The sequence below is a fragment of the Aegilops tauschii genome, chromosome 7 (assembly GCF_002575655.3).
Source record: "Aegilops tauschii subsp. strangulata cultivar AL8/78 chromosome 7, Aet v6.0, whole genome shotgun sequence".
NCBI classification, from domain to species: domain Eukaryota; kingdom Viridiplantae; phylum Streptophyta; class Magnoliopsida; order Poales; family Poaceae; genus Aegilops; species Aegilops tauschii.
This window is the reverse complement of record NC_053041.3, coordinates 459,792,572-459,804,822: the sequence shown is the minus strand read 5'-3', so window position 1 is coordinate 459,804,822 and position 12,251 is coordinate 459,792,572. Positions and strand designations below refer to the sequence as shown.

The 12,251-nt window shown below is 45.1% G+C and overlaps 1 protein-coding gene across 1 annotated transcript; it reads right to left on the bottom strand.

Moving 5' to 3' along the window:
* Nucleotides 1-441: 441 nt before the first annotated feature.
* On the bottom strand, nucleotides 442-4,180 carry LOC109747972 (palmitoyl-acyl carrier protein thioesterase, chloroplastic). The gene is made up of 7 exons (XM_020307020.4): nucleotides 4,003-4,180; nucleotides 3,014-3,577; nucleotides 2,787-2,920; nucleotides 2,283-2,396; nucleotides 1,954-2,137; nucleotides 1,796-1,864; nucleotides 442-1,125 (listed from the first exon to the last, which is right to left on the bottom strand). Exons 2-7 carry the CDS (start codon nucleotides 3,515-3,517, stop codon nucleotides 871-873), a joined length of 1,260 nt encoding a protein of 419 aa, XP_020162609.1. The 5' UTR covers nucleotides 3,518-3,577; nucleotides 4,003-4,180; the 3' UTR covers nucleotides 442-870.
* Nucleotides 4,181-12,251: the final 8,071 nt, after the last annotated feature.

Here is a 12,251-nt window from a genome sequence, read left to right as displayed (position 1 = left end):
TTCATTGGAATTGGAAAACACAGGAAATCCTAATAAACATGGTCAAAGGGAAATTTCCGTGTTTTTCCTTTGAAACTGGGAGCGAAGGAAAAAATTCCTCCATTTTTCATCTGCCTCATTTTCTTTGAACCAAAGACATGATAAGAAAGTTAGGAGTCTGCATGTTCTTGCACAGAAAATTGCTTTCCAGATTTGATGTGTCAACCCCGATAAAATAAGCTGAACCCGTCATTGCTCACGTCAAGCTGCCTGCCTTGCCTGCTCCAACTACGCAGGCAGGTCAAGGCAACTCTTAAAAGCATTTAGCAGCCGCGCCATCTCAACGCCGGACAGCTCAGAAGCTACAAAAAAATCAAGGTCGGACAGCTCAAGACCCAGGATCTCAAGTTTCAGCACGTTTCGGCAGACAAACAACCAGGACAAGAAGAAGCGATTCTCGCATTTTACAATAAAATCAATACAATATACGATCTTAAAGTTCAGTAAGCATAAAACAGGCTGCTCTCAAGGGCTCGTAATATAGACACAGCCCCAGACAGACAGATCGATCCCAGGTGTGTGTGGGAAGCATTCACTTCCCATCATCACACAGTAATATAGCTACAAACTCGATAATTACAACACCAATTTTGTCCTCTCTGCTTCTCATCGCACTCCTATGCCCTTCGTATCTTCTCCACCTTCACACACTTTCTATGTATGTATGTATGTATGTATGTATGTATGCATATAACTTGGAGTATCCCACTGTGATTCCATGATGGGATTATACACATCCATGTACGTATGTGCAATGTGTGATTTCCTTTCCAGTAGAGAACACGTCCGGGTGGCTGCTCTGGGCTTTTACCAAACCGCTCCTGCCGAATATCACCACGACAGAGCCACCGTCTCCTGGGACTTGGCCCCCTTTGGCCGCCACATGGTCCGGGCCTTCACGATGGTGGGTCCCGATTCCAGGCTCAGCAGATGCTCGCAGTGCAGAGTCGTTTCTCCGGGCTCGTCGGCGCAGTCGGTGTGCACCGTGGTGTGCGACTGCAGGACGCTGTTCCGGCCACACTCCCTTTTGTAGTCCAGGACTATGCTCGCCAGTTCATGGTTCTCCAGAATGGAGATTGGCGCGCTCTGAAAGGGGAAAAAAGGAAATCAGGGTTAAGCTGCGGCGCTGCAAATGTATCAATATTTCGGTATTAACATGCACCAATTAAATGTCAATTATTTCTTTTCTGCCGTTTTAGGTTTGTTTCACTTGTTTGCGGTTTGCTGCCCATTTACCAAATGATTATTCTTTGTTTCTGAATTTGTAATCCTCCAACGGTTGATATGGTTATCACGTGACACATGCCATATTATCAATCAGACACATGGCCATTGTCTTCATGCACAAGTTCTTTGACAGAAAAAAAGAATGAATGACATGCAGACAAGTTATGTATATAAGGATTCCAGTCAAGATCTTTTACGAAAGCAACACAAGTGAGCAACATGGTTAGGTACCTAGGTGACCAACCTAACATAGTTAAATCTATCAGATCAGATCAGAAAATACATTTCTTCTCCAACTTATACTTTGAAAGGCTAGAGAGCTAGCGAATAATATTTGCTGAGGTTGGGAATAGGTAGGTGCACACGCTAAGTAGTAGCATAGGCGCATTCGTTCTGGGATATTTGGCCAGATGAAGATTAAATCAAAACAGCTTCTGAAAGTAGCATGCTTAACTACAAATCAAGAAGCAATTTTTTATGTCTCAGCGATAAATAAAGATGCACATGAAAGGGAAACTTTGTCTTTTACCTCAAGGATCCAGCCAATGTATTTAACATTATTGACATGCTGATTGATATCAAGATCAGCCCACCGAGGCTGCATCATATATATGATAATAAGTAAACAGCATAAGAAGATAGAATATATACTTGCAATCTTGTACTGTATGTGTGTGCAAAACTTACAGTCAGGCCTGTCCGGACATATTTGGCTGAGGTAGCACGGTCATGCTCTGGCAGTTTGGGAAATTTTCGGTGGTCTTGGTCTTCAATGGCAGCATACTCAGAAAAGAACGGCACTATTTCAGCCCGTACTTCATCTGGAATTCTTGCAAGCTTTCTGGTAAGCTTGTTCATCATAACCCATTTACTGCAAATTTAACGAAAATTAGAATGCATAGATGACAGACTCTGAATATGTGGGGCAGAAGAAAAACAAATCTAATCCACGCAGCATTAGCTAATACTGAAAGGATATGTGATTGATGCTATCTCTGAGTGACCAAAATTTGAACCTTGTAGCCTTCAGTACTGTATGGCCCGTCACAGAATCACGTATATGCCAGTCTCGACGCATCCCGTTTTTACCATGAGCGCCAACCCAAGTATTCACCTCAACAGTGTCACCCCTGCAGATCAATGAAAACCAAATGAATTAAAACAATAAAAAAGCAACTCCTTATGGCGACATACAACTTTCAGCTAACAAAATTAAACGTTTTTGACATCTGCCAATAAATGTAACACATGACACTACGAGATTCAAAGAAGGCCTCTCTGCATCAAATACTGAAAGTCTGCTGCCTGCACACACCATGACAGGTGGGAATTGCTGACCTAATAATTATGACATAAAGCAGACGCTATTATGGAGCATCACTTTCACATTCATTTGTTAAACAACTCGAAAACTCCCCTTAACCGCACTGATTGTTCCAAAGATTATTGTAAAACCTATTCAAGCTCAAATTATATAAGAGAACAAAAGGAAAAGGGAAATGCTAGTGTGTGAGATATACCAGCATGGATAACGCTCGACGATGGCCTGCATTTGGCTGACAACCCAGAACAAGTTCCGTTTACTCATCTCCGGGGTTGAGCCAAAACCGTCTCCTAGAAGCCCAACGACCTTCACATGATTGAGTGCAGTTTCCTGCATCACACCCAAAAATAGAAAAATATGTCAGTGCCCAATAACCAGATAGAGCAGTCTTGTTACGCCTCGAAACCGCGGCAAGAAACTCACCTGCAGATGGTTCATGAGCGTCTCAATGGACGCCGTCCTGTCGGCCCCAATCTCGTAGGACCTGATGGAGAAGTTCTGCCTGAACATGACGCCGTCGTGTACAATCGTGCCGAAACCCAGCGTGTCGACGAGCATGTCGGGCCGCTTGGGCTTCCAGTCGAGCAGCGTCCACTGCTTCTCGGCGGCCAGGAAGATGGTGGTGATGGCCGCGAGGAGCATGCTCCAGTCGGGCAGCTGGTTGTAGAACGTCCTCGGCTGCGCGGCCGAGGGCATGGCATCGTGCTCCGCGTCCGCCAGCGCCGACTTGCCGCCGCCGCCGTTCACCTTGGGGACGGCCGCGTGGGCGCGCGTCCTGCCGGCCCTCACGGCGGAGGACGACGAGGCCTGCTTCGCGGCCATGCCGCGGACGTCCAGGCTGTCCGGGCGCTCGCCGAGGGCGCTCTTGGGCGGCGGCGGTGCCGGCGGCCCCGGGAAGAAGGCCGCGGCCGCGATGGACCCGGCCATGGGAAGCACGGCTAGAAAGCGCGCGCCAAATCAAATGGCCCGCGAACCGGCGATCTCAGCCTGAATTTCAAACAAGAAAAACATCAGCAACGGTAAAAAAAAGACAGCTAAGAAATAGCATAAGCGCAGTGCAGAGGCGCCATGGAAGCTAACTACTGGCAACAACAGCAGCATACGGGCAGGAACCGAGGGTGAAGGCGAACCGCGCAGTAACGGCAACCAGAGCAAAAGAGAAGAAGATTCAGGCCAGGAAAAAAGAGGCGCCAAACGGAACACCCAAACCCCTCCTAAGCTCGAGATCCGGCGAGGGCAGCAGAGATCCTAACCCCCCGCGAATCCGCGGCTGCCGGGTCCGGAACAGCCAAGCAGCGCCCAGAAAAGAGGCGGCGCCGGACCGACAGCCTCGCCGCATGTTGCTCCCGGGCGTATCCGACCAAGAACCGCCCTCCCCAATGAACGAGTGCGGCGGGGGCGAGGAGACCTACCTTTTCGGGGGTAGGAGGAGACGACGACGGAGGCGGCGGGTCTCGGCCGCGGGCGCCGAGGGGAGAGGAGGCGGGCGGGGCGGTGGTTTGTATTCTGGCGGCTTGGGTCGCGCTGTGTCGGGGCGGGACCGGGTGCCTCTGTTTTCTCCTCTGTCACAGGGGTAGGGTGTGCTCTGCCACCGCGGACTTTAAAAGGAGACCAGCTTTGTAGGGGGGGTGACCGTTCTGCCCCTGGACTCCCTGGAGTCTGGAGGGCGGACGGACGGATAGGATGGAGTACGAAACAGGAGATGTTGATGTGATCCTACCTGTCCACTCCTCGAGTAATGAACGCTGTGGTGGCTGGTGCGGTGGGCACCGGCACGGGCACGGGAGAGAAACGTGGGAAATTGGGAAATATAGTAAGATCAAGCGGATAGCATGCATGTGGCGCGACCAAGGCCGTGGGATTAAATATTGTTCAGAAACATGTCAAAAAAATGTATTCATAAAGCATTCTAAAGTCTCTTTTGGATCAAAGGAAAAGTAAAGAAACGCATAAGAATAGGGGGAAAATACTACGATGGGACTATTCAAGCCTCTGGTTCAAAGAAATGAAGCAAAGTAAAAGTGAAGAAAAAATTTATGTGGTCTCGGATTCAGAGGAAAAACGCAGGAATTTTATAATCCATCGGGACCTCTCTTTCAAAATTCTACACACGAAGAATAAGACTGAGATCCGTAGTGGCACAATAACATGCTAATACATTTTCATGTGGTTTGATATGATTTCACTGATTATTAGGATTTCTGCGAACCAAACGCACAAGCCTGCAAAATTTCTACGTTTTCCAACCCTCTGCTTTACATATGCATCAATATCCAATTCTTGTGTTTTTTTTTCTTTTCCTGCGTTCTTAGAATCTGTGATCCAAATGACGCATAATGTCGTGCAGCGAACCATGCATAGCTCGGATGACTAAGTTCCTTATGGTGGAATCTGTTCACCCAGGTTCAAGTCCTAAATTTGGCACGGGTGGTGGCATTTTTCTACATTTATTTCAAACTTCAAGGCGTGTCCTGTTGGGAAAAATATTAGAAAACAAAAAAAAAAATCACTCTACGAACACCCAAGAACAATATGAATATGCATAAACGGTTTGGATCACAATCGTTATCGACTCCGAGTAGCAACAGAAGTAGACGAGTCGGTGTAGATCGTACTTGAAGTCCCTTGAACCGTAGATGAGATCCTGCAAACTGCCCACGAACGATCCCTCGAACGAAAGACCGAAAGCACGGCCTCTCTACTTGGTTGCAAGCGTACGGTCTTCACGATCCGGCAGCGCTTCGCTGTGCAGAGCTAATCGTCGCCGGAGAATTAGAGGGAGAAGATTAGAATCACACCGAACTTCTAATTATGAGGATTAGAGGACCTAAGCTAGGCTCTAATTGATGAACTAGGACCAACTACAACTAAAACTAGAGAACTAGAGGAGGCTCCAAAACTTGTGTATCTAATAGTGTCAAAACCTCTAGTATATATAGGTTATTTTAGATTATAGTATATATAGGTTTGAGGGAAAGGGAGGACGCCACACAAGGAGGGAAAGAGCCCCTCCTTGCGCGCCGGTCTAGGGCTCCTCCCCTAGTCCAATTCAGCCTCCCCACTTGGAAAAAGTGGGTGCCTCCACTACACGGGCCTATGTGGGCCAATTCTACTTCCATCACTTGGCCTTTTAAGGCCACTTGACCATGAGGAATTATTTGCTGCTGGTGCATTTAGTGAAAACCCGGAGGAAAATCGTTCTATTTGACGTTTTATTTGGAATGCGTCCGTACCACAAAAGATTAAATTATAGCCTGTAAAGCGGTGTCGGGGGCCTTAGCAACGAACCAGTGTAAATCTTATAGGCACCTGCCAACACGTTCTTCTTGTTCTTTGTGTGATAGGGAGATGGAGGGTCATTTCTTGCCCTTGCTACTTGCGGATATGCATTGCGTGTGTTGGATATTATGTGGGAGGTCTGGACACTGCCCGCTCGTTCCGCCCTCGTGGCTACAGGGCATGAGTGGATGCTCACGCTCCTCTCTCGGTGCAATGAGTCAGTTCGCACCATCATGCTTAGATGGCGCATATGGTGCTTATGCACGGATTTGGTACATGGTAAGGATATTCCGTCATCGGAAGTATCTGCTGACTTTCTACAGAGTTATTGGATGTCGCTTCAGCTGTTTAGGAAATATACTACAGAAAAAAAATTAAAGGAAAGATGACCAGAGATGATTTACTACCAACACCGGCGATGAACGCCTCATCACCTTCCCTGCCATGCCCTCATCCTCCTGCTGGTCACGTGGCTCTTTCAGTAGATGGTGCTTTTTCTGCCGCTCATGGCAAGGCTGCCGCTGGTATGATCCTCGGAAGACAGGATGGGAGTATAATTTTTGCAGCATACCGGTTCTTATTCAATTGTAATGATGCTTTGGAGGCTGGGGTCCATGCACTGATGCAAGGCATGGCGCTACCAAGTTACATTCAGAAGATCCGGCCATCGTGCAGTCTGATTCCTCGCCAGCACTTACATCCCTGATGACCGACAACGTGGATCGTCCAGTTTATGGTCATCCAGCTGCTGAAATTACAATTTTGATGGAAGATTGGGAGTCATTCCCCTGAAAATTTGCCATGAGCAAAATAGGGTAATAGATCGTTTGGCTGCTTATAATCGCACCGAGTGTAACATTGTTGTATGGCTGCATCATTGTCCTCCTTGACTGTAATCCTATCATTATGGAATACAACTCCTTTTTACCCCCACCAAAAAAAGTACAATCATCGCAAAAAAGAAAAACACGTAGTACAAGATGCAGGTGTTCTCTGCGGAAGGACCAGTCTCGCGTTCCAAACATCGGCCTCGTGGTGGTGTTTGGTTCTCAGGATCATGCCAATCCAAGGATGGGGCCAATGGACGATGATCAATGATAACCCACAAGTATAGGGGATCGTAACAGTTTTCGAGGGTAGAGTATTTAACCAAAATTTATAGATTCGACACAAGGGGAGCCAAAGAATATTTGAAGGTATTATCAGCTGAGTTGTCAATTGAACCATACCTGGAGATTAATTATTTGCAGCAAGTAATCAGTGGCAAAGTAATATGATAGTTTTGATAGTAGTGACAGTAGTAACGGTAATGGTAACAGTGATAGCAATAATTTTGTAGCAAGTGCAATAGTAACGTAGCAGTAGTAACTTAGCAAGAACAATATACGATAAATTCATAGGCATTGGATCGGTGACTTGTTTGATGATATTCATCATGTGGCAGTTATAACCTAGGGCGATACGGCACTAGCTCCAGTTCATCGATATAATGTAGGCATGTATTCCGTAAATAGTCATACGTGCTTTATTAAAAGAACTTGCATGACATCTTTTGTCCTACCCTCCCGTGGCAGCGGGGTCCATATTGGAAACTAAGGGATATTAAGGCCTCCTTTTAATAGAGAACCGGAACAAAGCATTAACACATAGTGAATACATGAACTCCTCAAACTACGGTCATCACCGGGAGTGGGCCCGGTTGTTGTCACTCCGGGGTTGCCGGATCATAACACCTATTAGGTGACTATAACTTGCAAGATCGGATCTAGAACATGGATATAATGATGATAACATAAACGGTTCAGATCTGAGTTCATGGCACCCAGGCCCAAAGTGACAAGCATTAAGCATAACAAAGTCATAGCAACATCAATCTAAGAACATAGTGAATACTAGGGATCAAGCCCTAACAAAACTAACTCGATTACATGATGAATCTCATCCAACTCCTCACCAATCAGCGAGCCTACGAAGGAATTACTCACTCCCGGTGGGGAGCATCATGGAATTGACGATGGAGAAGGGTTGGTGATGACGAAGAACAAAGATCCCCCTCTCCGGAGACCCAAACGGACTCCAGATCTGGCCTCCCGATGAAGAACAGGAGGTGACGGCGGCTCCGTCTCGTGGATCACGATAATTCTTCCTCCCTGATTTTTTTCTGGAAAAATAGGATTTTATAGCATCGGTTTCAGGGTCTGCGGGGCCACCAGGTGGGGACAACCCACCTGGGCGCGCCAGGAGAGGGGGTGCGCCCTGGTGGGTTGTGCCCACCCAGGGGCCCCTCTCCGGTAGGTCTTGGCTCCAGAAATTCTTATATATTATATAAAAATTCCTCGCAAAGTTTCGGTCCATTCCGAGAACTTTTATTTCTGCACAAAAACAACACCATGGTAGTTCTGCTGAAAACAGCGTCAGTCCGGGGTTAGTTTCATTCAAAGCATGCAAATTAGAGCCCAAAACAAGAGGAAAAGCGTGAGAAAAAGTAGATACGTTGGAGACGTATCAACTCTGCTACCTCTTGAGCACTGCGTTGGTTTTCCCTTGAAGAGGAAAGGGTGATGCAGTAAAGTAGCGTAAGTATTTCCCTCAGTTTTTGAGAACCAAGGTATCAATCCAGTAGGAGACCACGCTCAAGTCCCACGCACCTACACAAACAAATAAGAACCTTGCAACCAACGCGATAAAGGGGTCGTCAATCCCTTCACGGCCACTTGCAAAAGTGAGATCTGATAGAGATGATAAGATAATATTTTTGGTATTTTTATGATAAAGACTAAAAGTAAAGAAAGCAAAATAAACGGTAGTAGAAATAACGGTAGATTAATATGATAGAGAATAGACCCGGGGGCCATAGGTTTCACTAGTGGCTTCTCTCAAGAGCATAAGTATTATGGTGGGTGAACAAATTACTGTCGAGCAATTGATAAAATTGAGCATAGTTATGAGAATATCTAGGTATGATCATGTATATAGGCATCACGTCCGTGACAAGTAGATCGACTCCTGCCTGCATCTACTACTATTACTCCACACATCGACCGCTATCCAGCATGCATCTAGAGTATTAAGTTCATAAGAACGGAGTAACGCTTTAAGCAAGATGACATGATGTAGAGGGATAAACTCATGCAATATGATATAAACCCCATATTTTTATCCTTGATGGCAACAATACAATACGTGTCGTTTCCCCTACTGTCACTGGGATCGAGCACCGCAAGATTGAACCCAAAGCTAAGCACTTCTCCCATTGCAAGAAAGATCAATCTAGTAGGCCAAACCAAACTGATAATTCGAAGAGACTTGTAAAGATAACCAATCATACATAAAAGAATTCAGAGGAGATTCAAATATTGTTCATAGATAATCTTGATCATAAACCCATAATTCATCGGATCTCGACAAACACACCGCAAAAGAAGATTACATCGAATAGATCTCCAAGAGAATCGAGGAGGACAATGCAACAGATGTTGACTCCTATTAATCTGATTCAAGGAGAGGACAAGTGTACATGCACCTGGGGGAAAGGAGAATATACAGCCAAGCAATAGTACTCATACTACTTCAGAGAGATTGATGCCCACCAGTCATACAAATGGCTTTGGAAATCCAAAGTTACTATTAAAATCAAGGTGTTTGGATGGCTTCTCCTATCTGATAGACTCAAAAGGAGACATTACAACATTGGAGACAACTACACTTGCCTTCTGTGTGCCTCCCCACCAGAGGAAACCTTGGAATATCTATTCTTTACTTGCCCATTTAGCCAAGACTGCTGGACACACCTCAACATAAGCTGGCTCACGCAAGGATCAAGGCTCCATTGGATAGAAAAGGCAAAGGCTATATGGAACAAACCCATGTTCATGGATATCTTTTTGCAAGCGGCGTGGAGCATTTGGAAGGAGCGAAATAATAAACACTTCAGAGGGATCATCCCTTCAAAACAATCCTGGATGTCTAGGTTGAAAGAAGACCTCTCCCTGCTTTGTTATAGGGTGGGAGAAAAGCACAAACCCTTTCTAACCTCCTTCATAGAAACTCTGTAGCTTCCCTCTTAGTCTTTCTTTACTTTCACCCTCCCACCACCCCTCCCTATATCTACACCATGGAAATGGATGTAAGGTTATGACTTTGTAAGACCTTTTTGATACTATTTTAATACATACAGTAGGAGCCTCTCCTACTGTCTTAAGTGTCAAAAAAAGAGAATCGAGGAGAACTTTGTATTGAGATCCAAAGAGAGAGAAGAAGCCATCTAGCTAATAACTATGGACCCGAAGGTCTAAAGTAAACTACTCACACATCATCGGAGAGGCTATGGTGTTGATGTAGAAGCCCTCCGTGATCGATGCTCCCTCCGGTGGAGCACCGGAAAAGGCCCCAAGATGGGATCTCACGGGTACAGAAGGTTGCGGCGGTGGAAATAGGGTTTTGGCTCCTCTGCTGATTTTTCGGGGTACGTAGGTATATATAGGAGGAAGAAGTAGGTCGGTGGAGCTACGAGGGGCCCACGAGGGTGGAGGGCGCGCCCAGGGGGGTAGGCGCGCCCCATGCCTCGTGGCCTCCTCTTTGATTGCTTGACGTCCACTCCAAGTCCTCTGGATCACGTTTGTTCAGAAAATCACGTTCCCGAAGGTTTCATTCCGTTTGGACTCCGTTTGATATTCCTTTCCTTCGAAACACTGAAATAGGCAAAAAACCAGCAATTTGGGCTGGGCCTCCGGTTAATAGGTTAGTCCCAAAAATAATATAAAAGTGTATAATAAAGCCCATTGAACATCCAAAACAGATAATATAATAGCATGGAACAATCAAAAATTATAGATACGTTGGAGACGTATCAAACTCCCCCAAGCTTAAACCTTTGCTTGTCCTCAAGCAATTCAGTTGATAAACTGAAAATGAGAAAGAAAAACTTTTACGAACTCTTTTGCTCTTGTTTGCATAAATAAGCTTAAACAACACCCAGGTTTTCAGCCAACATTATAACTAACCATGTCAACAATAACTCTTAAAGATTATATTAACTCATATCAATGACAAAATCAGCTAGCGAGCAATAATAAGATATCTCAAACAGCAACACGTTGTCAAAACGACCATGATATAATATGACAATAGTGCTATCTCGCTAGCCCTTTCTAAGACCGCAAAACATAAATGCAGAGCACCTCCAAAGTTCAAGCAGCGACTAGGCATTATAATTCATGGTAGAAAAGATCCAGTCATGATGCACCCAACATTAGCTACACACAATGCATAAATCATGACAGTTGTGCTCTCTCAGTTTCTGGCGCTTGTTTTAGAAGGTAATGACACAACATAAAAGTAAATAGAAAGTCCCTTCGCAGAGGGAAGCAGTGATTTGCAGAGGTGCCAGAGCTCAAGCTTTAAAACAGAGATAAATGATATTTTGAGACATGCACCCTTCTCATTTACTTCACGACCATCAGTTATCAACATCTTCCATGCTAAGCACGCTAGTGGCGGTTCCCAAGCGATAAAAGTAAAGATTTTGACTCCATTGGGAGTTTATTTTTGATTATTGCAGATATGAACTCTTTTTCATGTTTGCAGTTTGGGACTGGGCATCCCTATTACCGCCCTTTTCTCGTGCGATGGCAAGTGAATAAACACTCGACCTGAGAATAACCCGCGTAGCATGGAAGATATCGACCACCTCCTGTCGTTCCATGAACGATCCAGGCACACAAAAAGGATAATTTTTAGAAGTTTTTAGAGGTGGCACATGCTAATTTACTTAGGACGGCAGGGTAATACCGTATATAGGTAGGTATGGTGGACTCATCTGCAATAACTTTGGGTTAAAGGTTTTTGATGTACAAGCAGAGTTCCCACTTAGTACAGGTGAAGGCTAGCAACTAGATTGAGAAGCGGCCAGCTAGAGAGCAACAACGGTCATAACCATGCATTATGCATAAGTAACATTGGACACTAGCATGAGTAGGATATGAACACCATGAACATAAATATCATAGAGGCTATGTTGGTTTTGATTCAACTACATGCATGAACATGTGCCAAGTCAAGCCACTCGAACATTCAGAGGAGGATACCATATCATCATACAACATCACAATCATTTTAACGCTATGTTGATATCCAAGATAAATCATTATCAACTCCCAGCTACTTATGCATGGCATGAGAAACTATAATCTCTAATTGTCATTGCAAACATGGTTAATCATAATGGGCTGAATCATGGATACTAGGTTAAACATATTTACACAAATAGAACAAGTCGAGTTCATACCAGTTTCTCTCTGCCACGGCCAGTTCATCGAATATCGTCATTATTGCCTTTCACTTGCACGACCGAATGATATGAAAATAATAATAGTGCAAGAGT